General features: G+C 45.4%; 2 protein-coding genes across 2 annotated transcripts in view; both read right to left on the bottom strand.

Moving 5' to 3' along the window:
- Positions 1-4,739, bottom strand: part of met (MET proto-oncogene, receptor tyrosine kinase) — a 66,452-nt gene extending 61,713 nt beyond the window's left edge. The window contains exons 1-2 of the mRNA XM_080544782.1: positions 4,676-4,739; positions 1,709-2,930 (exon numbers count right to left, since the gene is read on the bottom strand). Coding sequence (XP_080400908.1) covers positions 1,709-2,929 — 1,221 coding nt within the window. The 5' untranslated portion in view covers position 2,930; positions 4,676-4,739. The remainder of the gene's footprint in view (positions 1-1,708; positions 2,931-4,675) is intronic.
- egln2 (egl-9 family hypoxia-inducible factor 2) overlaps positions 1-25,000 on the bottom strand; it is a 646,007-nt gene that overhangs the window by 61,961 nt on the left and 559,046 nt on the right. The window lies entirely within an intron of this gene.

Raw genomic sequence — 25,000 nt, 5'->3', positions numbered from 1 at the left:
AGCGTGATTAATGTTTTGGACGCCGAGAGACCGAACACTGTTAAATCCAAAAAATAACAATGGGGGGGTCTGACGCTCCCCACAATTGCCATGAACAGTGAAGTATCAAAATGCACTTCAAGCGAGTCATTAAAAATGGTGACAGTGATACACATCTGTGAAGAGACTCCTACACCTCAAGGCATGTCTTCCTCTTGTATCTGTCATGTCTGTCTCGAGTGCAACTACAACTAAGTAAGAAAGAATGTCTGATAAGATAGAAACCTGTGCCCTAAGGGTTGTACGTATGTCGTAAATAACAGAGCGGGGGGAAACGATGAATCACCGTTTTATGAAACATAAACAAAAACTAACACCCCACTGAGAACGTTCTGCGTCGTAACAAATAACAAATGTTGTTTCCACTTTCTCACAGGTGGAGACTCTCTCTCTCCCTCTCTCCCTCTCTCTCTCCCTCTCTCTCTCTCTCTCTCTCTCCCCCCCCTCTCTCTCTCTCTCTCTCTCTCTCTCTCTCTCTCCTCTCCCCCCCCCCCCTCAGGTGTTGTTTCCACTCTTTCACAGGTGGAGACAGGGTGTGCAGCGTCGACGGAGCCTCACTAGATGCCCCTCCGAGGGGATCATAGGATCACCGTCTGCCTAGCTGCTGATGCCTGTTATTCTACTGTGATTCATCACGGATCGCTGAGAGTCAGATATGCATTTCACCATCGCCCACCTCCCCCACCCACCCCCAACCACCCTCCCGCGTTCTTCACTTCCCTCTCTGTAGGCCTATCTCCACTGTACATAATCGTTAAAGCCTATTAACATCCTCATTCTCTGTGAGCGGCAGACCTGAGTCACATACGGGGCCCTCAGCGACCAGCCCGACGGTCAGGTTAGGTAATTGTGATGTCATAAAGGAGCAGGACTGCTTAAGATATTGACGGGCCCCTCCAGACGGGGTCATCAGCAGTTAGGTTTATGTCGCTATCGATCAGGTGATTTAACCGATTGATCCGATCAATGCCGATGGATTGGAGGACAGAGAGACGAGGCAGGCAGGAAGGGAAGGGAAGGCCCTCCGGATAGAGAGTGACAGGCAGCAATGCGTGAAACGATCTCGTGAAGGAAAGGAGATACGGATAAATAATTAACTCTGTCCAATAATGGTAGATCATTGATACAGCCTTACTTTCTATGTCTCGTTGACACTCCTTATCTATAACGTAATTGTGTTGATTACATATCTACTGCAGTGATGATGCGTTCTCCATGTCCAATTTTTTTGGGAAAATAATCGAATGATAACCTCACTGAATCTGCTGCGTAAACTAAAACGCTTGTTGGTTGTCCCCCGTGCCAAATTGAAAACCAAGGGTGATCGAGCGGGTGATTCCAAACCGTGGCTCCCAAACTTTGGAATGCTCTGCCCTTTGATCTTAGATCAGCGGTTCTCGGTCGAACCTTTTAAAAAACAGCTCAAGACTGTCCTGTATAGACAGGATTTTGGTTGGCTAACCCCAAAAGCCTGTCTTTCTGTGTCCTGTTAATATTGTTGTACACTTGTTATTTGTTCTTATTTTCACTTGTTTACCTATTTCTTTTAACTTTCTGCTTTAACTTTTGCTCTTTTATTATGTTCTTATCTATGTAAAGCACTTTGTGACCCCTGGTCTGGGATAGGTGCTATAGAAATACACTTTAACAAAAATACATTTAGACTTACCGCATTGTAGCAGCGCTTCTCCTCAGACCCTGTGAAGTGGTAGGGCTGCTTGGTGTGGCACTTCTGGATGAAGTTCTTGAAGAAGTTGTTGATGTCGGTCAGCGAGATGACGCAGACGGCCGAGCTGGCGGTGGGCTCCGGGGAGTCCGGCTTGCTCTGGGCGAAGGCGGCGAACAGCACGTCCTCGCCTTCCTTCACCCCGATCTCTTTCTGCAGGTCGCGGCCGGCCTTGGTCACGTGGGCCGCCTGCAGCACGTTGAACACCCTGACGCCCGCCGAACGCTTCCGCCGCCGTCTCCTCTCGGTCAGGATGCACTCGAACGGCATCTCCACGTACCGCCGGAGCTCGGGGTCCGAGGCACACATGCGGACAATGCGAGTGTGGTAGGCCCGCGAGCCGCCGCCCTCCTGCTGGACCGTGAGGAAGTAGGCGTGGGCGCCGCTCTGGAACGAGTAGACGTAGCGCAGGTGGTAGTCCCCGCGCAGCGGCGGGGCCAGGTCCATGTAGGACTGGTCGGAGAAGAAGCGGAACCCGTCTTGCGTCTCCTTCATCTGACGCACGGAGATGGTGTGGTGCAAGCGGGGGCTCGTCCGGGAGGGGTTACCACCGGGGTTACCGGGGACACCGGGGATCTCGGAATTTCCTACGATGAACCGCACGACGCTTCCGCTCTCCACGCTGAGCACGCGGGACCCCGCGGCGTTGGTCACACAGTCGGGGCATCCTTGCTGCCCACTCCCTCCGTTTTTCGCCTTGGGTGAATACATGCACTCCACTTCTGCGTCGTCCAGCGCTCCCTCCAGCAGGTGGCGCCGGCAAACCCCGTGGTCGGCTGAGCCGCAGCTGAACAGCTCGTCGTCGTAGTACGTCTCCACCAGCAGGGCCATGTTGTTGTTGTCCAAGGAACTGTTCTTACCGACGCCGTCTATGACCGGGCCGCATCTCAGGCTTTCCGACACGGGTCCGGTCCGGTACTCCGACAGCTTGGTGAGGTTCTCAGATAGGGCGTAGATCCGGTTAACGGCGCCCACGTACACGGTCCCCTGAAAGGACACCAGGCTCTGGATGACAGAGTCCGCCTCGAAGCTGGGAAGGTCGTAGGTCACCGAGAGGTTGAGCTTGGAGTTCTCGGCCGGGTCGTCACATTGACCCCTCGCCCCAGAGCACAGAGCCCAGATGAGGATCGCAATACGAGTGGCGTCCAACGAGGACATTTTCATCCTGTTCCAGAAATAAACCGAAAACAGAGGTTCATAAATGAGAAATGACTTATTCAGGACATTCTAAACGACAACACAACGAAAACACCATTAATCATAAAAATGTCTGCCTAGATCCTAGATCGCCCTCACTTGTTCAGAGTGCGAGTGTGTGTGGGTGTATATTTCGGGACCATTAGAAAAACAAGAGAGGGACAGAATTGCTTTTCAGGCCACACAAACGGACTTGTGTGTGCTGGGGTCTAATGCCACGGTTTACTCATGCCACTCAAGCCAAGCCAAGGCAGTGAACTCACTGTTAGCTGGTATGACTTGAAGCATTATGGCATGGTTACCTCAATGTCAAATGCATCAGCATTTTTCACTGTGACTCCTCACTGTAAACAACCAGTGAAACCCAGAGGGACTGAGGCACTTCTGCTGACTGGGCAGCAACACTTCACCACTTCTGCGGTCCCCCTTTCTCTGCTTCCAGTCTCTGGCCACAGGGGTGAATCACCGAGAATGCAGCTCGCTTCTCTGCAGGACCAAGCAACCACCAGGCTAAGTTTAGACAACGTCCCCAAGGGAGTGGTAGATAAACTCAATTAAAACAGGGGGGGGAGCGCCGCTGTGAGCGCCGCTGTGAGCGCTGTACAAAATGATGAATAGCTGGAGTGCTTAAATGGCAATCCACTGGGGGGGATGCTTTTAGGGGGTCCGTTGTTGAGAGGGAGAGAGAGAGAGAGAGAGAGAGAGAGAGAGAGAGAGAGAGAGAGAGAGAGAGAGAGAGAGAGAGAGAGAGAGAGAGAGAGAGAGAGAGAGAGAGAGAGAGAGAGGGAGGGAGGGAGAGAGAGAGAGAGAGAGAGAGAGAGAGAGAGCGGGAGAGAGAGAGAGAGAGAGAGAGAGAGAGAGAGAGAGAGAGAGAGATAGAAAGAAAGACATTGAAAACCTCATGACAGTAATCAGATAATTTGCTAGTAGGGGTTTGCCTGCTGGTCCATATCGGAGCAATCAGAGCTGGTTTCAGCACATTTTCACGCAAGTGGTGGTGGGAGATAATAACAAAACAAAATCATGAGCAGGTTATTGGCATTGGTCATGAACTGAATTATGTTTCAGTACTTAACGTAAATGAAATCTTAGTTAAAACGAATTGTAAACCATTTAGCCTGAAGATATAAGATATATTCTGCAACCTCTGTTGAGGGACTGCAGAATAGCAGGTGCGCATACATACTGGTCAACTGAGGAGATGTTTGTTGGTTTAAGATTATGAGTAATAGATAGCTGTTGAAAAACACTGTTTTGACCCTCTATTATTCTATTATTCTGCGCACCTGCACACCGCTTACATACAGCGATGGGGATGTTGTTGCACTGGACAAAGACAAAGTAAATACCGCTTCGGTGAACTTGAAAAATATTTTGATTTAGAGAGGAAAGTGAGTCACATGCTACAACACTGGTCCCTGGTAATCAGAGTAAAACACGCAGAACTTTTGTTGTGTAAAGTCCAGAAAAATGTTGCTAAATAGATTGAATACATTTTTTCATTGCAATTTTGTAAACATTATGATCTATTTAATTGACGTCAAGTCAATTCCTTATGCAATTACAGTAACCTACATTATGAGCATCGACACATGATCCATTTATTTTTTGACTATAGCCCGTAGCCCCATTACTCCTAATGAAAGAGTGATGTAATATACAAAATAATAATAAGCTCATAAATCACACATAAGGCAACAAACTAAAACGTACCTGTCAGTATGAAAGTGTCTCAGACCTGTTTGGGTTCCTTTAGTTCAGATCATATTCCTCTGATCCCGCAGCGCACAGACCCAGACTGACACGGAGGAAGACGCGCTTCTAACCTAATCTAAGTCTCTTCACTTATTTCACAAGAAAAGGTCCAAACAGATGTTTGATGTTTCCTCCAGTTTTCAGACAGTTTGACTGGCGATCAATGCGTTCAATCAATGCGTTCCCCGGGATGCGGAGTGTGTGACTCGTGTAGGGATGTGTAAGTAACTGTCTGGTGTTCAACCCAGAGCGCAGCGCTCCTCCTCTCTCTCGGGTCTACGTGCTGCGCGCAGAGACGCACCGGGAGTTCAGGTGAGTTGCGCAGGCAGGTTCCAACAATACAATATGATTGCCACATTGCAATTACCGCAATTGTTTTTTCCTGCTTGGACGAATGTTTATTTATTTATTATTTTTAACTTTTTTTCACAAAACACGAACATGTCCCAACCCCCCCACACAAAAAAAAGTGGTGCATCCCGGGACGAAGGATATAAATAAATAACAATAAATAATAATAATAATAATAATAATAACAGTGGTGATAGGTAATGAAGACAGTACAGGTATAGGTAAGTAAACAAAGAAATAAAGAAAAATAAAGTGCAATTCGTTTGTAAGTGAGGATAGATGAGATGGTCGTGTTCTATGATATCATGTCTGTTATGATATGATTGTAATATTATGTCCCTCTCTAGAACGAGATGATGTATCTCTAGGGGTTTTATCCTGGGACGAATGTGTTTTAACTGGACTATAAACAACTGATCACATTTCGGGGGGGCAAGAGATTTTTTGAGGAAGCCCACATTCCAACGGACTTTCCACTTCAGTGGAACTAGACCTCCTAAAAAGTGTGACTCAGTTTATCGATTGTCATGTTAAAACAGCTCACTCAGCCGTAAATAATGAAGAGAATGTTTAAACGCTAACCCAACCGAGTCAGTGTGTCACCCAATGAATCACAGTGGGGCCAACACACTAATCCCTTTGTCCCACTTTCTGAAAGGAGGGCAAGTGGAATTGAAGGGGATTTGAAATCATGATAACAGAAAGTAGTTGGAAAATGAGTAGACAACACTGTGTTAATAAATTAAGTAAGACATTCACTTGTAGACATGTTTTCACTCCCACACCCATAGCAGGCTTTACTGAGGTGAACACCCTTCAGGTGTCTGTCAAGGTAGGGCAGGGTGTAATCCTACTTGTTAAACTGGTGCCATCTGCTTCCAATATGCAAGTAGCCAGGCTACACTTGCCCTGTGACAACAGGGGGAACACCTTCCGCAGTGTGTGTCATATGCTTCCTAATGGCAAAGGTTATTACAACATGATGATGGAAGAGGGAAGGAAAATCACCGTTACAGATTTTGTTTTCCGTTGTTTCCGCGTCTCTTCCCTCCTCTCTGTTCAAACCTGGATTGCACTGAGGAAGACAGACAACTGCAGTATTGGAGTGCCTCTCTACGCTATCACAAGAGACTCTTCAGGTTACACCTTAACTGCTCCTCCCGAGACATCTACTGCCCCCCAGCACTGCGTCTCCTGAAGACACCCGCTTTTCCCCTTTACTGTGTCCCCTATGACTTCTACTGCCCCTCTGTACTGTTTCTCTGTTCTCCAGTGTCTATATATAAAAAAATAAGTGAAATCTTCTATCACTGAGACTGCCAATGGCCCCGGGCCTGAGCTAGATTACTCTTCCTGCTACGACTGGTGGATTGATGATTCACTTGCTTAGTCAAATGTATTGATTGTAAGTCGCTTTGGAATAAGGCGTCTGCTAAATGCCAAAAATGTAAAATGTAAATGTAAAAAAGACTATAGGAGACCTCTCTCTGCATATACAGTACAACAGCAATGTGATTATGTCTCTAGGTAGACTCTGCCTGTGTCTCTGCCGTTACTCAACAGTTACCCGGTCCTCTCTTTACATACAGTCCATGTCTGGAGCTGTGTTTTGTGTTTTGCAGCACCTCAGGGTATGTCTAACGCACAGACCGACCGAGGGCTGTGCCTGAACCAAGGGTGTGTCTGATTGTGCCGGAGGTGGAGTGTGTAGTGTGTGGCTCCCGTGGTGAGCGGCGTACGTCGTCGAGGCAAGGGGGGGGCCCTCTCTTCCTGGGGAGCAGCTGAAGGTCAGTTTGGTGGTCAACCTCACGTCTCCACACTGTAATCACTAAGTTGTTGGTATGTGGAATCTGGAAACTCCACCGTATGACACACTCTCCAAGAATGATCTGCATCCACCACACCACCTGCAAAACAGAGGCATTCTAACGGCATGTTTGCTTGTGGGCATAGTATGTACGGCAAGAAGTTATATTTCAATAGGTTTTTATGACTGTACGAATATTTTAGAGGTTTGTGATTGAAACCACTCCAACATTGTTTCACTATGATTGAGCACTTTAAATACTTTAGTTTATTTTGCTGCCATCTAGTGGTTGAGAGGGTCAATGATTAGGCAAAACCATTTTTTTCCAGGGATATGAATAGTGGCAGTTCAATGGCAGGCTAAACAGTATCTAATGAATGACAGGTACAGTATAGTCTGACAGAAAACAACAAAAGCAGGAGATAGAATAATCCGAACAGAGCAGTCATATGCTACATCTCCATTAAACTGTCACGTTGTCCATCGCTGGTAACTAACCAAGTCCCGTGTGGATATATTTATCACCTGGAAGTCAATACAAACCTGGGTTAACTGCTGACCAGGGGGATCCTGCTACTGTAAACTCTGATTGATGCTCGTGACCCATCAGAGGCCTTTGGCTGGTTCATTCATCAGATGGGTCTTCTACAACCTTCCTTAGTTCAACGCTGTAGCAGTGATTTAGGACGAGGAGTCCAATCTCAATCACTCACTGACATATCCTCGATGACAGTGGAGGCTGGTCTGGTCCTAGTGTTCCAGGACGATGCCTGTCCCGATAACATAATGTAGGTAATAAAAACAATGTTCGGTTAAAACAGAGAGACATGAACGCGCCTTTCACAAAACTGAGGTCAGGGGTAGAGCGTATCATGTCAAGACGAGTGGGTAACGTGTACTCTTCATATACTCGCCTCTTTGGACGTCAGAAGCACACTAATAATAACAAAGGAAATCAAAAGATCCCAATCTGAGAGTTGTTGGGTGAGATTAATACAGCTGCAGGTATCACTCAATAAGACTCTTATACCCTCCATCTCTCTTTCTATGGCCTCGGTCAGATGGAATCTCATCATAACTCATAACAAGAAACGCCTCGACGCCGTGTCTGTAATAAAAGTAATAAGGAACAAAATGGTATCATCAGAGGAAGGTTAGACACAGGGATGGAATTTGATTTCAGGAAGGCTTATTCCTGGACCAGAATAAATGTGGGCTGACGGTTTGGTGGCTGTAAGAAACCTAACTCTAACACACACCAAATCACCTTTTTCTCAGTTTCTCACAGGGGTAGATGAAGCTACATTTCCACTGTCAAAACGCCCCCCGAAATAAAACCTTTTTACTGCAGTATGTTGAATTGTTGGATTTATCATCCTGGCTGTTACGCTTTATCTCTCTTTTTCTTCGGGGGAATGTTCTCTCTGGTTCCTTGTTAAACGGTTTATGGGATGTCTTCAAGATCTCTTATAAAAACCCTTCGCCTGGTTGTTTACTCGGGAAAACCTTCACAAAACAAACCGCTCTCAAGTCGCTGGAGGCAAACACAACCATCCCATATGGGAAATATTCACACGTTTTTTTTTAAGCATTGTTATATGGGAAACATTGTATACATTTCCAAATGGAACATTTGTATACAAGCTCTATAAGATTCATGGCTAACATGATCATTTTGATCTCATGGATGGTCAGGGCTCATGTACGAAAGGCGCTATATAAATAAAGCTTTACTTACTTACTTGCGTCCATAGCTGTGTCTATGAAGAGTGCCTGGGTAAGTAAGTAAGTAAAGCTTTATTTATATAGCGCCTTTCGTACATGAAATGCAACTCAAAGCGCAGGGTCATTCACCTGTGCCAGTGTGTGCACGCACATATCCTCTAAGCGACTGGCCAAATGTATACCACTTTAAAGAGGTTTCTTTGATGACCGTTTCAATAAATGCTTAAAATGCTTGATACAGCTGTTTTGCCTTATCATAACCCAAAATACGAGGTTGTATCACCTCATAGTTTGGAAACGTTTATCTTAGAAATATGTTTAGAACTCAATACCAAGAATTGTAAATCCTTGCATTTTCAGTCTATAAATTTGAGTGTGCTTACATTCCTTATTTGGCTGAACTTGTTCATTGTTTTTCTTTTTAAACCACAACATTTTAGCTTTTTAAACCATAACACTGTTTACTATTATGTGCATAACACTTTTACTATTATTTTTAAATGACTGGACTTTTTAAATAGGCACTACATTTTTATAAACACTGCTATGTCTGTCTGTTTTTATTTTATGTATTGTATGTATGTGACCTATGTGTGTTTTTAATGTGGAAACTGTATTCTTGAGCTGCACCTCTGCCTGTCAAAGGGGAATTTCTGTCACTGTGTGACAGACAATAAAGCAATCTTGAATCTTGAACACCCCCCTCCCCCCCAATGGATTTGCACAAGCAATATCTTTAAAGGACTTTTTGTGTTGTGTTTTCAGATCAGGTTTGGGATTAATTAATACGTTTGGAATTAACTACTCTGATGTTCTCTTTTTCACACCCTACATGTTTCATGCGTTGTTCCTGTGTGTTTCATCCCTGCTTACAAGTTACATATTAAATATAGGAATGGTATTGCATTGTCACAAAATGTATTTCTGATACAATTGGTGATACATTACTTGTTATTTGATTCCCTTCTGATGTTATACGTTTGCCCACTGACAATTTTTATGGTTTTAATTTTAATGGTAGGTTTATTTTAACAATGAGAGACAGAATATTTATTTTTATTATAGACCGTTCATTTCTTTGTCAGTGGGTAAACGTACAAAATCGTCAGGGGATCAAATACTTATTTCCCCCACTGTATATATGTCAGACATAAGTAAAATCTACCATGATTTGTGTGTGCCATAAGGATTACTTGTAAGTTCCAAATATAACATTGTTTCGTCTCCCCTAGGCTACTGGGTAAGTGATACATGGCTTATAAACAAACTGTTCAAAAGCACGGACTGTGTGATCATCTAATTATGTGTAGTTATGTGTTTTTATCAAGTTGATGTTCTATCAGCATGTTGTGAACATGCAGTTAGATGTTCATAGCGATGTTACCTGCTGAGTTTCTTGGTTGTTGGTGTACCAACATTCAAATAAGAATATCTTCTTCAACTAGTTTCAATGTATGACACATCATGTGAAAGCTTCTAATCTGTAAAAAAAAAAAAAAACACAGACACATCTGAGAAAGAAGGGCACACTACATGCTGTCTTATAAGGAACTGTTTGTCATTTTTCCACAAGCTTCGTCATTCGTCAGATAGATGCTCGCAGACAGATGTCGAGATGAGTCGTAATAGACTAGAGGATATGGGAAAACCAGGTGTTCCATAGGGGGAAGGGAACATCTGTAAGCCATGGTGAAGTCAACACTGCGCCTCAGGGGAGCCTCTTCCTGCTGCTGTGTGATGTCAGCGATGACACCCCACACCCTCATCATCACTACTATCACTACACAACAGCTGATGGAGGGTCAGGCCAAGAGGTCCAGATTGTGCCAACTCACCAAAACAAACAGGTCCAATATCTGGTCTGCCAGTGCTGGCCTGACCCTTTTTAGGAAGAAAACAACATACTCGTGACATTATGGTGCTGTATTCGGTTGTTAAGTCGTGACGTGTTTCCGGGTCCAACGTTAGCTGAGGTGCTCTCTTCCAAATGCTGCAGTAATAATAATAATTCATTATATTTGTATAGCGCTTTTCCGAGGCTCAAAGAGGCTGACAATATGGGAAAAACAGGAAAGTGCTGTGTCCCTTGTTGTATGAATAGATCCCAGTCTAAAAAAGGATTGAACAGTCATTCTACCGCTTTAGTACACTGGTACTCTGGTGCTTTAGTACACTGGTACTCTGGTGCTTTAATACACTGGTACTCTGGTGCGGGGACATTTTTATTTGGACCCGGAAATTGCTAAACGTCACGTTTGACGTCAGACTTAACAACCGAATATCATTAACTAGGTGACAGGATGCTGTGTGTGGTTTGTGTGTGTGTAAAATAAATAAAGAATTGTTTTATTGCCACACAATCAACTTGTCAGTAAATTGTTGGAATTTGGTATTTTATGGTCTAGGCAAGGGGTTGGCCATAGATGGTGACCCTGGAGCAATTAGGGGTTCAGTGCCTTGCTCAAGGACACCTCAACACATGGCCAGCCAGGATTCAAACTGGCGAACTGACCACTTTGCGATCATTAGACGCCGGCTCTACCTCCTTAGCCATTGCTGCTGCTGCTGTGTGTGTCTGTCTTTCTGTCTGTGTGTCTGTGTGTGAGTGTGTGTGTGTGTGTGTGTGTGTGTGTGTGTGTGTGTGTGTGTGTGTGTGCGTGCGTGCGTGCGTGCGTGCGTGCGTGCGTGCGTGTGTGTGTGTGTGTGCGTGCATGCGTGCCTCATAGATACCAGCATACAGTCACCTCGCCTACCCCAAGCCCCCATTTAGCGAAACATGTTCACTCAAGTCAGGAACAACAATACTTTGAACTCTCTCAATTGTTTGGTAAGTACTGAGAAAAAAGAAAGACACGTTAGTCACCCACAAGTAAAATGTTGTCAGACTTGAATTACCTTACTAATATATTCATAAACCATATTTCCAAAGTACAGAAGTTAAATCCAATAGTCAAACATGCCCAGAAATGTTAAACTAAAGAAATCAAAGAGAGAGAGAGAGAGAGTGAGGAAGAGTGGAAGCAGGTGACTCAACAGACACAGTAATGATAGTCATTAAAGACACAGCTTCACCTGAGAGGAGAGGAGCAACTCTGCCACATATTTCCAATGTTGCCTTCAACATAAGGACGTAAAAGTAGAGGACAAGGAGTGACTTACTGCGTTTGATTGATCTTGACATCTCTCTTATGACGCTATGGATGATGACCCATCATCATCATTACCACCATCACAACCACCCGCTTATGTTACGGTGTGTTCGTCACCATGGAAAACAGCTGTTGTCACCCTCAAGGTTCTATTCCATTGTGACTAATCCCACTTTCTTTGGCTCAATCATCCTAAAGAAAAGAGACAGTCACCACAACAAGAGAACACACATGGCAGGTACACTGTATCCATGCTATTAGATTAGATTCAACCTTTTTGTCATTGCACGACAAAATGTGTTTTTTGCTGGAGCAATTAGGGGTTAAGTGCCTTGCTCAAGGGCACGACGGCAGTGGTAGGCACCACCTCAGATATGATGCTAGCAACCCTCCAGTAACCAGGTCACATGCAGTTCCCCCCTCAAGTGGGGAATCGAACCAGAAACCTTCCTATTACCAGCCGGCCTCTCTAACCTCTAGGCTACCTGAGTGGGGTAAGATGTGCCGGAGGGTAAATTGACCCACCCCCTGTATTTAGGCAACTGTACCCATTTGTACCCGTCATGTGACCATAAATTCAGGAAACACGCATCATTTCCGTCTGGCTGTGATGGCGAGAGCACATGGTAAAGTGGTAAAATATGTTTTTTCCCCCACAAGAAACAGTTTTTTTGCTTGTCAACGTAAATTTTCTACATGTCAGGTATAATGACGTATGTCAAACCAAATGTATCCATGTCTAAAGATCTAGATCATACATGTTGGTGATTTGCCAACGTACAGCTAAAGATTAGCCTGAAGTGTTAAGTTAGGAAGTTCTTTCTAAAATGGTGGCTGTGGGCTAAATGGAGCCAGTGGTCAACTTCAAATCAAATCAAATAAATGTTTATTTGTAAAGCGCATTTCTCACAAGATGTGACTCAATGCGCTTCACATAGTCTGCACAGTATAGTACAGTGGATTGTGTACATAGCCTTTATTTATGTAAACCAGCTCCTTACCTTCTTGTGATTTTATTCTTTTTCTAAAAGTTTTTTTTTTTCCCTTTCCTAACACCAGGGGAGCCACCCCTCCTAAATGTCGTTGTTTGGTACCTGTACTGTAGCAATGACAAATAAAGTCCATTCATTCATTCATTCATTCATTCATTCATTCATTCACATGATGATAACGATGAATTGAGAATCAAGGACCCCAATTGAAATAAGCCAGTGGCTTTCTTGGGTTTTTATCCTGTTAGTTGACCTTGTATGTAATATGTACTTTCATGTACCTACTTCTGCAAATCTTCTAATAAAGTTTTCAATCAATCAATCAAAGACAGACCTGCAAGTAGGCAAAGGTTAAAAACCAGTACACTGTGCAGCCAGGAAAATTCCCTTGCAGCCCTCTACTCATAGAGCGACTACTACCAGTTTACCTACCAGCACACAGCAGCGGCCCACTGCTAACCCTAACCCCCCACCGGGGGGCCCCAGCTGCCCCACACACCCGACCCGACCCGCCCCACCACCAGCACACCCGGCCCAGCCAACCAAGCACAGACCATAATAGCCCCGCACCAGGCTAGCAAAGCAGGTGCCCCAGCGGCGGAACAGACCAGGCACGCGGGGCGGCCAGTGGCCCCCGAGGAGAGGCCTGAGGACCACCGGCGCACAGCAAGCAAGCAAGGGCGAAAAACCTGTACACCGTGTATCCAGGAAAAAGTCCCTGCATATTATCAGCGTACACACTGTCCATTAATTATTTTAAGTTATTTCTGCATCGTTCTGCATCCAGCATGGGGCACAGATCCTGGTACAGGTCCTGGCGCTGGTACAGCCTGGTACTTCAGCTCCCAGGTACTCTTTCCTGCCAACAGAAGATCTCAAGCGCAGTTATGATGTAACACACAGCAACAATAACAACAATACAACCTGGTGATGGTCCAGGTACAGCCTGGTGCCGGTCCTGGTACTGGTCCAGGTGCCACTGGCAGCTTTCAATGCCCCATCAGCACCCAGGTCCCAGATACATAAAAAAGAAAAAAACAGGACAACAGGTTTCAGTGGAACAGCAGAAGCAGAGAGGGTCTTCACAGAAAAAAAATGGCAGACCGGTTCTATGGACTTATTCCATCACACCCTCTCTCTCCTTCCATCACTCCCTCTCTCTCCTTCCATCACTCCCTCTCTCTCCTTCCATCACGCCCTCTCTCTCCTTGCATCACTCTCTCTCTCCTTCCATCCCCTCTCTCTCCTTCCATCACTCCCTCTCTCTCCTTCCAACACTCCCTCTCTCTCCTTCCATCACACCCTCTCTCTCCTTGCATCACGCCCTCTCTCTCCTTCCATCACACCCTCTGTCTCCTTCCATCACTCCCTCTCTCTCTCTCTCCTTCCATCACTTTCTCCCTCCTTCCATCACTCCCTCTCTCCTTCCATCACACCCTCTCTCTACTTCCATCACGCCCTCTCTCCTTCCATCACTCCCTCTCTCCTTATATCACTCCCTCTCTCTCCTTCCATCACTCTCTCTCTTCTTCCATCACTCCCTCTCGCCTTCCATCACTCCCTCTCGCCTTCCATCGCTCTCTCTCTCCTTCCATCACTCTCTCTCTCCTTCCACCACTCTCCTTCCATCACTCCCTCTCTCTCCTTCCATCACTCCCTCTCTCTACTTCCATCACTCTCCCTCTCTCCTTCCATCACTCTCCCTCTCTACTTCCATCACTCTCCCTCTCTCCTTCCATCACTTTCTCTCTATCCTTCCATCAGGCCCTGTCTCCTTCCACCTCTCTCTCCTTCCACCACTCTTTCTCTCCTTCCATCACTCTCTCTCTCTCCTTCCATCACTCCCTCTCTTTCTCTCCTTCCATCACTCTCTCTCTCCTTCCATCACGCCCTCTCTCTCCTTCCATCACTCCCTCTCTCTCTCTCTCCTTCCATCACTCTCTCTCTCCTTCCACCAGGCCCTATGTCTCCTTCCATCACTTCCTCTCTCTCTCCTTCCATCACTCCCTCTCTCTCCTTCCATCACACCCTCTCTCTCCTTCCATCACTCCCTCTCTCTCCTTCCATCACTCCCTCTCTCTCCTTCCATCACTCCCTCTCTCTCCTTCCATCACTCCCTCTCTCTCCTTCCATCACACCCTCTCTCTCCTTCCATCACTCTCTCTCTCTCCTTCCATCACACCCTCTCTCTCCTTCCATCACTCCCTCTCTCTCCTTCCATCACTCCCTCTCTCTCCTTCCATCACTCCCTCTCTCTCCTTCCATCACTCCCTCTCTCTCCTTCCATCACTCCCTCTCTCTCCTTCCATCACTCCCTCTCTCTCCTTCCATCACACCCTCTCTCTCCTTCCATCACTCCCTCTCTCTCCTTCCATCACTCCCTCTCTCTCCTTCCATCACTCCCTCTCTCTCCTTCCATCACTCCCTCTCTCCTTCCATCACACCCTCTCTCTCCTTCCATCACTCCCTCTCTCTCCTTCCATCACTCCCTCTCTCTCCTTCCATCACTCCCTCTCTCTCCTTCCATCACTCCCTCTCTCCTTCCATCACACCCTCTCTCTCCTTCCATCACTCCCTCTGTCTCCTTCCACCACTCTCTCTCTCCTTCCATCACTCTCTCTCTCTCCTTCCATCACACCCTCTCTCTCCTTCCATCACTCTCTCTCTCTCCTTCCATCACCCTCTCTCTCCTTCCATCACTCCCTCTGTCTCCTTCCACCACTCTCTCTCTCCTTCCACCACTCCCTCTCTCTCCTTCCATCACTCTCTTTCTCCCTTCCATCACTCCCTCTCTCTCCTTCCATCACTCCCTCTCTCTCCTTCCATCACTCCCTCTCTCCTTCCATCACACCCTCTCTCTCCTTCCATCACTCCCTCTCTCTCCTTCCATCACTCCCTCTCTCTCCTTCCATCACTCCCTCTCTCTCCTTCCATCACTCCCTCTCTCCTTCCATCACACCCTCTCTCCTTCCATCACACCCTCTCTCTCCTTCCATCACTCCCTCTGTCTCCTTCCATCACTCTCTCTCTCTCCTTCCATCACTCCCTCTCTCCTTCCATCACACCCTCTCTCTCCTTCCATCACTCCCTCTCTCTCCTTCCATCACTCCCTCTCTCTCCTTCCATCACGCCCTCTCTCTCCTTGCATCACTCTCTCTCTCCTTCCATCCCCTCTCTCTCCTTCCATCACTCCCTCTCTCTCCTTCCAACACTCCCTCTCTCTCCTTCCATCACACCCTCTCTCTCCTTGCATCACGCCCTCTCTCTCCTTCCATCACACCCTCTGTCTCCTTCCATCACTCCCTCTCTCTCTCTCTCCTTCCATCACTTTCTCCCTCCTTCCATCACTCCCTCTCTCCTTCCATCACACCCTCTCTCTACTTCCATCACGCCCTCTCTCCTTCCATCACTCCCTCTCTCCTTATATCACTCCCTCTCTCTCCTTCCATCACTCTCTCTCTTCTTCCATCACTCCCTCTCGCCTTCCATCACTCCCTCTCGCCTTCCATCGCTCTCTCTCTCCTTCCATCACTCTCTCTCTCCTTCCACCACTCTCCTTCCATCACTCCCTCTCTCTCCTTCCATCACTCCCTCTCTCTACTTCCATCACTCTCCCTCTCTCCTTCCATCACTCTCCCTCTCTACTTCCATCACTCTCCCTCTCTCCTTCCATCACTTTCTCTCTATCCTTCCATCAGGCCCTGTCTCCTTCCACCTCTCTCTCCTTCCACCACTCTTTCTCTCCTTCCATCACTCTCTCTCTCCTTCCATCACTCCCTCTCTTTCTCTCCTTCCATCACTCTCTCTCTCCTTCCATCACGCCCTCTCTCTCCTTCCATCACTCCCTCTCTCTCTCTCTCCTTCCATCACTCTCTCTCTCCTTCCACCAGGCCCTATGTCTCCTTCCATCACTTCCTCTCTCTCTCCTTCCATCACTCCCTCTCTCTCCTTCCATCACACCCTCTCTCTCCTTCCATCACTCCCTCTCTCTCCTTCCATCACTCCCTCTCTCTCCTTCCATCACTCCCTCTCTCTCCTTCCATCACTCCCTCTCTCTCCTTCCATCACACCCTCTCTCTCCTTCCATCACTCTCTCTCTCTCCTTCCATCACACCCTCTCTCTCCTTCCATCACTCCCTCTCTCTCCTTCCATCACTCCCTCTCTCTCCTTCCATCACTCCCTCTCTCTCCTTCCATCACTCCCTCTCTCTCCTTCCATCACTCCCTCTCTCTCCTTCCATCACTCCCTCTCTCTCCTTCCATCACACCCTCTCTCTCCTTCCATCACTCCCTCTCTCTCCTTCCATCACTCCCTCTCTCTCCTTCCATCACTCCCTCTCTCTCCTTCCATCACTCCCTCTCTCCTTCCATCACACCCTCTCTCCTTCCATCACTCCCTCTCTCTCCTTCCATCACTCCCTCTCTCTCCTTCCATCACTCCCTCTCTCTCCTTCCATCACTCCCTCTCTCCTTCCATCACACCCTCTCTCTCCTTCCATCACTCCCTCTGTCTCCTTCCACCACTCTCTCTCTCCTTCCATCACTCTCTCTCTCTCCTTCCATCACACCCTCTCTCTCCTTCCATCACTCTCTCTCTCTCCTTCCATCACCCTCTCTCTCCTTCCATCACTCCCTCTGTCTCCTTCCACCACTCTCTCTCTCCTTCCACCACTCCCTCTCTCTCCTTCCATCACTCTCTTTCTCCCTTCCATCACTCCCTCTCTCTCCTTCCATCACTCCCTCTCTCTCCTTCCATCACTCCCTCTCTCCTTCCATCACACCCTCTCTCTCCTTCCATCACTCCCTCTCTCTCCTTCCATCACTCCCTCTCTCTCCTTCCATCACTCCCTCTCTCTCCTTCCATCACTCCCTCTCTCCTTCCATCACACCCTCTCTCCTTCCATCACACCCTCTCTCTCCTTCCATCACTCCCTCTGTCTCCTTCCATCACTCTCTCTCTCTCCTTCCATCACTCCCTCTCTCCTTCCATCACACCCTCTCTCTCCTTCCATCACTCCCTCTGTCTCCTTCCACCACTCTCTCTCTCCTTCCATCACTCTCTCTCTCTCCTTCCATCACACCCTCTCTCTCCTTCCATCACTCTCTCTCTCTCCTTCCATCACCCTCTCTCTCCTTCCATCACTCCCTCTGTCTCCTTCCACCACTCTCTCTCTCCTTCCACCACTCCCTCTCTCTCCTTCCATCACTCTCTCTCTCTCCTTCCATCACTCCCTCTCTCTCCTTCCATCACTCCCTCTCTCTCCTTCCATCACTCCCTCTCTCTCCTTCCATCACTCCCTCTCTCCTTCCATCACACCCTCTCTCTCCTTCCATCACTCCCTCTCTCTCCTTCCATCACTCCCTCTCTCTCCTTCCATCACTCCCTCTCTCTCCTTCCATCACTCCCTCTCTCTCCTTCCATCACACCCTCTCTCTCCTTCCATCACGCCCTCTCTCTCCTTCCATCACACCCTCTCTCTACTTCCATCACTCGCTCTCTCTACTTCCATCACGCCCTCTCTCTCCTTCCATCACGCCCTCTCTCTCCTTCCATCACTCCCTCTCTCTCCTTCCATCACTCCCTCTCTCCTTCCATCACACGCTCTCTCTCCTTCCATCACACGCTCTCTCTCCTTCCATCACTCCCTCTCTCTCCTTCCATCACTCCCTCTCTCCTTCCATCACACCCTCTCTCTCCTTCCATCACACCCTCTCTCTCCTTCCATCACTCCCTCTCTCTCCTTCCATCACTCCCTCTCTCCTTCCATCACGCCCTCTCTCTCCTTCCATCACTCTCTCTCTCTCCTTCCATCACCCTCTCTCTCCTTCCATCACTCCCTCTGTCTCCTTCCATCACTCCCTCTCTCTCCTTCCATCACTCCCTCTCTCCTTCCATCACTCCCTCTCTCTCCTTCCATCACTCCCTCTCTCCTTCCATCACGCCCTCTCTCTCCTTCCATCACGCCCTCTCTCTCCTTCCATCACTCCCTCTCTATAATAATAATAATAATAATAATAATAATAATAATGCATTTCATTTGTATTGCACTTTTCATTCAAAATAATCTCAGAGTGCTACAGAGTTAAAAAACACAGCCTAAAAACATGTTGAAAACATAGTAAAAAACACAAAATAAATCACAAGAATGAACACAGGTTCAACAGTCAAAGGCCTTGAATAAAAAGGTTTTTAGGCCTGTCTCAAAAGACTCCAGGCTCTGTACCGCATCACGCCTTGTCTCCTTCCATCACTCCCTCTCTCCTTCCATCACTCCCTCTGTCTCCTTCCATCACTCCCTCTCTCCTTCCATCACTCCCTCTGTCTCCTTCCATCACGCCCTCTGTCTCCTTTCATCACTGCTTCTGTCTCCTTCCATCACTCCCTCTCTCCTTCCATCACTCCATCACTGTTTGAGGGAAAGGAGAAACAGGAGTTGTCAGAGAAACTTAAGCAAATAACATTATTATTGAGAACAGAGTTACTTGCGTACAACCTAGTAAAGCAGTTAACTGATGATATCAAGAATGCACAGTGCATTTCACTTGCTGTGGATGAGTCAATAGACAGCACTGACAAAGCCCAGCTATATGTGTCTTCTGATAGGCCTATTTCGGAAAGGCAAAGGGGGAATTCTGTGAAGACTTAATGGGCCTGACCCCACTCCATGGCCACACTAGAGGAGAGGAGGACATTCATGAAGCCATCATGATCTTCTGGACAAAGATGGTTACAGCAGCAAATTCGTAGCAGCTTGACCAAAGAACATTTGGATCAGTTTCAAGCAACTGATTGCAGGCTAAACCCCCCACAATTTCTCCCACTAGGCTTGAATGTATTTTGACTATCTTAACTGTCTTGAACTTGAGTGTTGCTTAAAAGTTATCAGTGAGCAGATTAAATGTTATAAGTGAGCAGATTAAATGTTATTTTGTCATCACCAAGCCTTCTGGACCTCTGACCTTGAATAAAAATCAGATGTGGACCTTTGAGTAATAAGTTTGAGAACCCCTGCCCTATATAATGTACAGTATACATGTGTAACTCAATCCCAAACAGAGCAGACACCATGGAAGAAACGAGGCTGTGTTCGTAAATTCGCTCTGGAATCTGATCAGCACTCGTGGAATGCCTCTTGTCCAATCAAATTACTCCGGCACTCTGAGAGCGAATTTACGAACGCAGCCAATGTTAACCATCTCAACTGTCATTGTTGCAAGCGTTAGCATTTAGCTACATGAGTGTTACAAGCATTAGCATTCAGCAGCATGAGTGTTTTAAGCATTAGTGTAGAGCATTTATAATAATATCAGGTTAAAATTCAAGAACCTTTCAAGGACTTTCAAGACTAAATTCCGTCAAATCCAAGGACCCAACACGGCATAGTTTGAGACAGATCTACATGAGAGTTTATATAATAGGAACTATCCGCTCACAGACAACAATTAAAAAGAGAGGCTTGAATGTGTGAACACTAGATGGTCTCTTGCCTTCTCTACCACAGCACAGCAAAACAATATATTGTGAAATATGTGTAAAGTTAAGCAATACAGAGACTTGTTTACTAGTTGATGAGCTAAGTAAAACATTTTTGAATATATATTATTATTTTTTAGAGAGAGAGAGAGAGAGAGAGAGAGAGAGAGAGAGAGAGAGAGAGAGAGAGAGAGAGAGAGAGAGAGAGAGGGGGGGGGGGGGGGGGGGGGAATTCAAGCACTTTCAATGACCCATGTCTATTTTTTTTATCATTCAACATGATAATTGTAATTGTTATTGATATTTGTAATTGTTTGCCTGGCCATCGGATTTGGGCAGTCTGGGGATTTACACGGCAAATCAAAGAACTACAAATCCCTGATGACAGGGAGATGACGTATGACTGCTCTGATGAATCAACCCTTATTTAATTAATTTTCTCTATATAACGACGTCGATCATTGATCGGCAACGACACTATATAATAGTTTGCCTAACTGGCCATCGGATTTGTGCTCCTAATATCTAAAAAGCACTACGGTTTTCTTATTTTATCGGATTAAAGTAGCGAAGACCAGAAATTCCCATTGACCGCCATTCAAACTTCTCCGCTTCTATCACCCAAAAAGGGGCGTGATCATTCTGATGACAGGGTAGTATTTTGCTACCAGGGTTGCCAGACGGAATTGACAATTTCCAGCCCAACCAGTCTAAAAGCTGCCGAATCCACCCGTCCAGTGTGACCAAAAGTAGCCCAATCTGGCAACCCTGCTTGCCCCGACTTTACATGCAGCTCGCGTGAAGCTGTGTTGGTTCAAAACGGGACGCGTCTTTGAACTGTCAGATACCAACGGACAAGAACCGGAGAGACCAAGAACTGCGACTGAGACTGAAACTGAGACTGAAACAGTGAGTTTTCCGTAATATCACCCCTTTATATCTTAGCTATGTTTTCTCTTTAGCTCCTAGCTAGTTACTAGCCTTTATAATTCAGAGTTTTTCTACGATTCTGTTTCATTTGACATGTAGGCTACCAACATTCAAATAAGCATATCTTCTTCAACTGTTTTCAACTGATTTCAATAGGCTATATCACACATCATCAAGGCTTACAATTTGCACTTTCATAAACTATAAACAACTACAACAACAACAAACAAAAAAACTACTTGGGGACCAAAACACATCAGACTTTATTATCTTGTAGATAGTACTAGTTTTTTGTCTGTCTTACATGTAACGATGAATTGAGTATCAAGGACCCCAATTGAAATAAGCCAGTGGCTTTCTTGGGTTTTTATCCTGTTAGTAGACCTTGTATGTAATATGTACTTTCATGTACCTACTTCTGCAAATCTTCTAATAAAGTTCTCAATCAATCAATCAATCAATCACTTGTCCCATATTATCTCAATATGATTGATATCTGGCTAAGCTTGACTTGAGAGCTGTGTTGCTGTGGGAACAAGTCAGTAAAAGTGTCTTAAGTGTCTGTTGGAAAAGTGGTTCAATGCAAAACAACTGACTAAGCCTGCAAATAAACGCATTCATTTCTTATAATTTAGCTACTATTCACGTTACTCGTAGCTGGCAAGCCCATGGTTTATGGAGCAGTTTGGTTTGGTTTGTCAAGTAGCTAGCTAGATAGCCCCATGGTTAAAGCTCGGTGTCAGTTATGGGGCTAGTTAGTAGCTAGCTAACACTGTAACGGTGCGGTTAACTACTTCACTGGTTAAAACTGCTAATCAATATACTTTTCTCCACATTATATTCCTCCAATATACATACGTTTTCAGCAGAAGAAAATGTAGTTTATCTCTCATATCCTCCGACGCTAGGTGTCGCTGTTTCGGCTGTCATGTTTTTTCAAGTGTCTTATTTTACAGAGAAAGCATTGCGTGATGGGCTATTTAAGTTGCCAAAAGTCGCCAAGTTGCACTGCTTACAGACAAAATTGTGGTTAGGCTACAGGCAGTGCATGATGACATTAGATGACATTAGCAAGTGGCCCAATATTCAATGGCCAGATATCTGGCCATTGAATATTGGGCCACTTGCTAATGTCATCTACCCACTCAGTAATAGCACACGGATCTGGGAGTCGCCGACCATTGACAAAGACTGCGGTTACATGCACAGCACACCATAAGCCGCTTAATACCGGCGTATATAGACCGCTTATGGTGTGCATGTAACCGCAGTCAGAGTTAGTTTGTTTAAGTAGCATTCCCAACGTTGTGCGACTGCGAATGAGAGGTGATTCGCATCGAGTTTATGTGAATCAAGCTGTTTCCATAAAATTTCTCATGCGAATCAGAATGTTTTATGGAAACGCACCTGTTGATATCTGAAAAGTTGAAGAAGATATGCATATTTCAATGTTGGTACATTCCAAATCAACTAACAGAGAAAATGCCTTTCAAACTTTTCATACTTTTCACAGGCAGGTAATGGCCAGGTAATGGATTGGAACAATATCTCGTTAACTCCGACCACTCCCCCAGATTTGTTTGTTTAAAGAATAAATATGGGAGTTTAATATTACATTTGTATGGTGCCACTCTGTTGTGTTGTGATTGGTAGCACTGGGACTTTTAAACAGGGATTGTAATGTTAGTAGCCTAATTAAAGTATACAATGGGTAGTGGAGACAGAAATGGTAATAAAAAGCACAAAATGGTGCATACAAATTGACCAGAATGCAGGGAATTAAGTGTTAAATTCTCAAAATTGTGCCACCCATGCATAACTAGGTGCCACCACTGGGCCACCCCAGTGAAAAAAGGTCTGGACACGCCACTGCCTCCAGAGACACACAGAGATGGTGGATAAAGTCATTGGAGAGAAGGATGATCTTTTTGCTGTATTGGCTCATATGTTCAGACACCATGCTGTGGACGTGACTCTGGACCCTGATACAGCACATCCCTATCTCATCCTGTCTGAAGACGGGAAACAAGTGAGACTGGGAGACACACGGCAGGACCTCCCTGACAACCCACAGAGGTTTAATTTTTATCCATCTGTCCTGGGGAAGGAGGGTTTCTCCTCAGGGAGATTCTACTACGAGGTGGAGGTGAAGGACAAGACACGCTGGGCTGTAGGAGTGGCCAGAGAGTCCATCAACAGGAAGGGGGCGATCAGAGTTAGACCTGAGTATGGATACTGGACTGTGTGTCTGAGGGGTAATGGGAGGTACAGGGCTCACACTGACCCCTGTGACCCCTGTGTCATCCTCTCTCTCCGTCTGCCGCCCCAGAAGGTGGGGGTGTTTGTAGATTATGAGGAGGGTCGGGTCTCCTTCTCTGATGTGGACAACAGGTCTCATATCTACACCTTCACTGGCGTAGCCTTCACTGGTAAACTATATCCATACTTCTACACTTGCCATAATGATGGTGATAACTCAGCTCCACTGGTCATCACTCCTATGACCCCCTCCCCCAGTGTGATCCCCGCCCCAGTGTGACCCCCCCCCAGTGTGACCCCCCCCCAGTGTGACCCCCCCCCCAGTGTGACCCCCCCCCCAGTGTGACCCCCCCCCCCAGTGTGAAAGTGTGATGCTGAGTCTTGTCCTCCACTGTTAGAGAGCTTGCCTTCACAACTGCCTCACACTGACTGTTGATGCGTCTCAACTTGTGTTGCTGTTGTTGAAGGTTGTGTTTTAACTCTTTGTTGTGTTTTAACTCTTTGTTGTGTTTTAACTCTTTGTTGTGTTTAAACTCTTTGTTGTGTTTTAACTGTTTGTTGTGTTTTAACTGTTTGTTGTGTTTTAACTCTTTGTTGTGTTTTAACTGTTTGTTGTGTTTTAACTCTTTGTTGTGTTTTAACTCTTTGTTGTGTTTTAACTCTTTGTTGTGTTTTAACTGTTTGTTGTGTTTTTACTCTTTGTTGTGTTTTAACTCTTTGTTGTGTTTTAACTGTTTGTTGTGTTTTAACTCTTTGTTGTGTTTTAACTCTTTGTTGTGTTTTAACTCTTTGACTTTCTGTTGAACTAAAAAGCCCAATGCCTATGTAGCTTAGACTTGGCATTATACGCCCTGCTGTTGTATTCAAGTTTACAAAGTAAGCCAAACTATTTGAGATACGACTTTGATACGACTTTACGACGTTGCATTGACTATGTTGCTTTATCAATCAATTTAGCTGGTAACCAAGACCTTATTTGTTGTTTTGTTAAAGACAAACGTACTGTGATCCAAATGTGTTTTGTTTAACTGTGCAGTTATCATTTTATATATATATATATATATATATATATATATATATATATATATATAAATACTATGTTTTATTAATCAGTTTAGTAATATGTTGTTTTGTAAAAGACAAACGTGCTGTGATCCAAATGTGTTTTGTTTAACTGTGCAGTTATCATTTTATATATATATATATATATATATATATATAAATACTATGTTTTATTAATCAGTTTAGTAATATTTTGTTTTGTAAAAGACAAACGTGCTGTGATCCAAATGTGTTTTGTTTAACTGTGCAGTTATCATTTTATATATATATATATATATATATATATAAATACTATGTTTTATTAATCAGTTTAGTAATATGTTGTTTTGTAATAGACAAACGTGCTGTGATCCAAATGTGTTTTGTTTAATTGTGAAGTTATTTGAGTAAAAACAGTTGTTCAGCATTTCATAAATACTACTTTGCTTTATTAATCAACGCTGGTAACAAAGACTGTATTTGTTATTTTGTTAAGACAAAAGTAGACTACTGTGATGCAATGGTTTATTTAATCAGTTATCATTTCATACAATA

Source organism: Nansenia antarctica (genome assembly GCF_963989245.1).
Source record: "Nansenia antarctica genome assembly, chromosome: 14".
NCBI classification, from domain to species: domain Eukaryota; kingdom Metazoa; phylum Chordata; class Actinopteri; order Argentiniformes; family Microstomatidae; genus Nansenia; species Nansenia antarctica.
The sequence above is the reverse complement of the archived record's forward strand: the minus strand, read 5'-3'. Positions and strand labels throughout refer to the sequence as shown.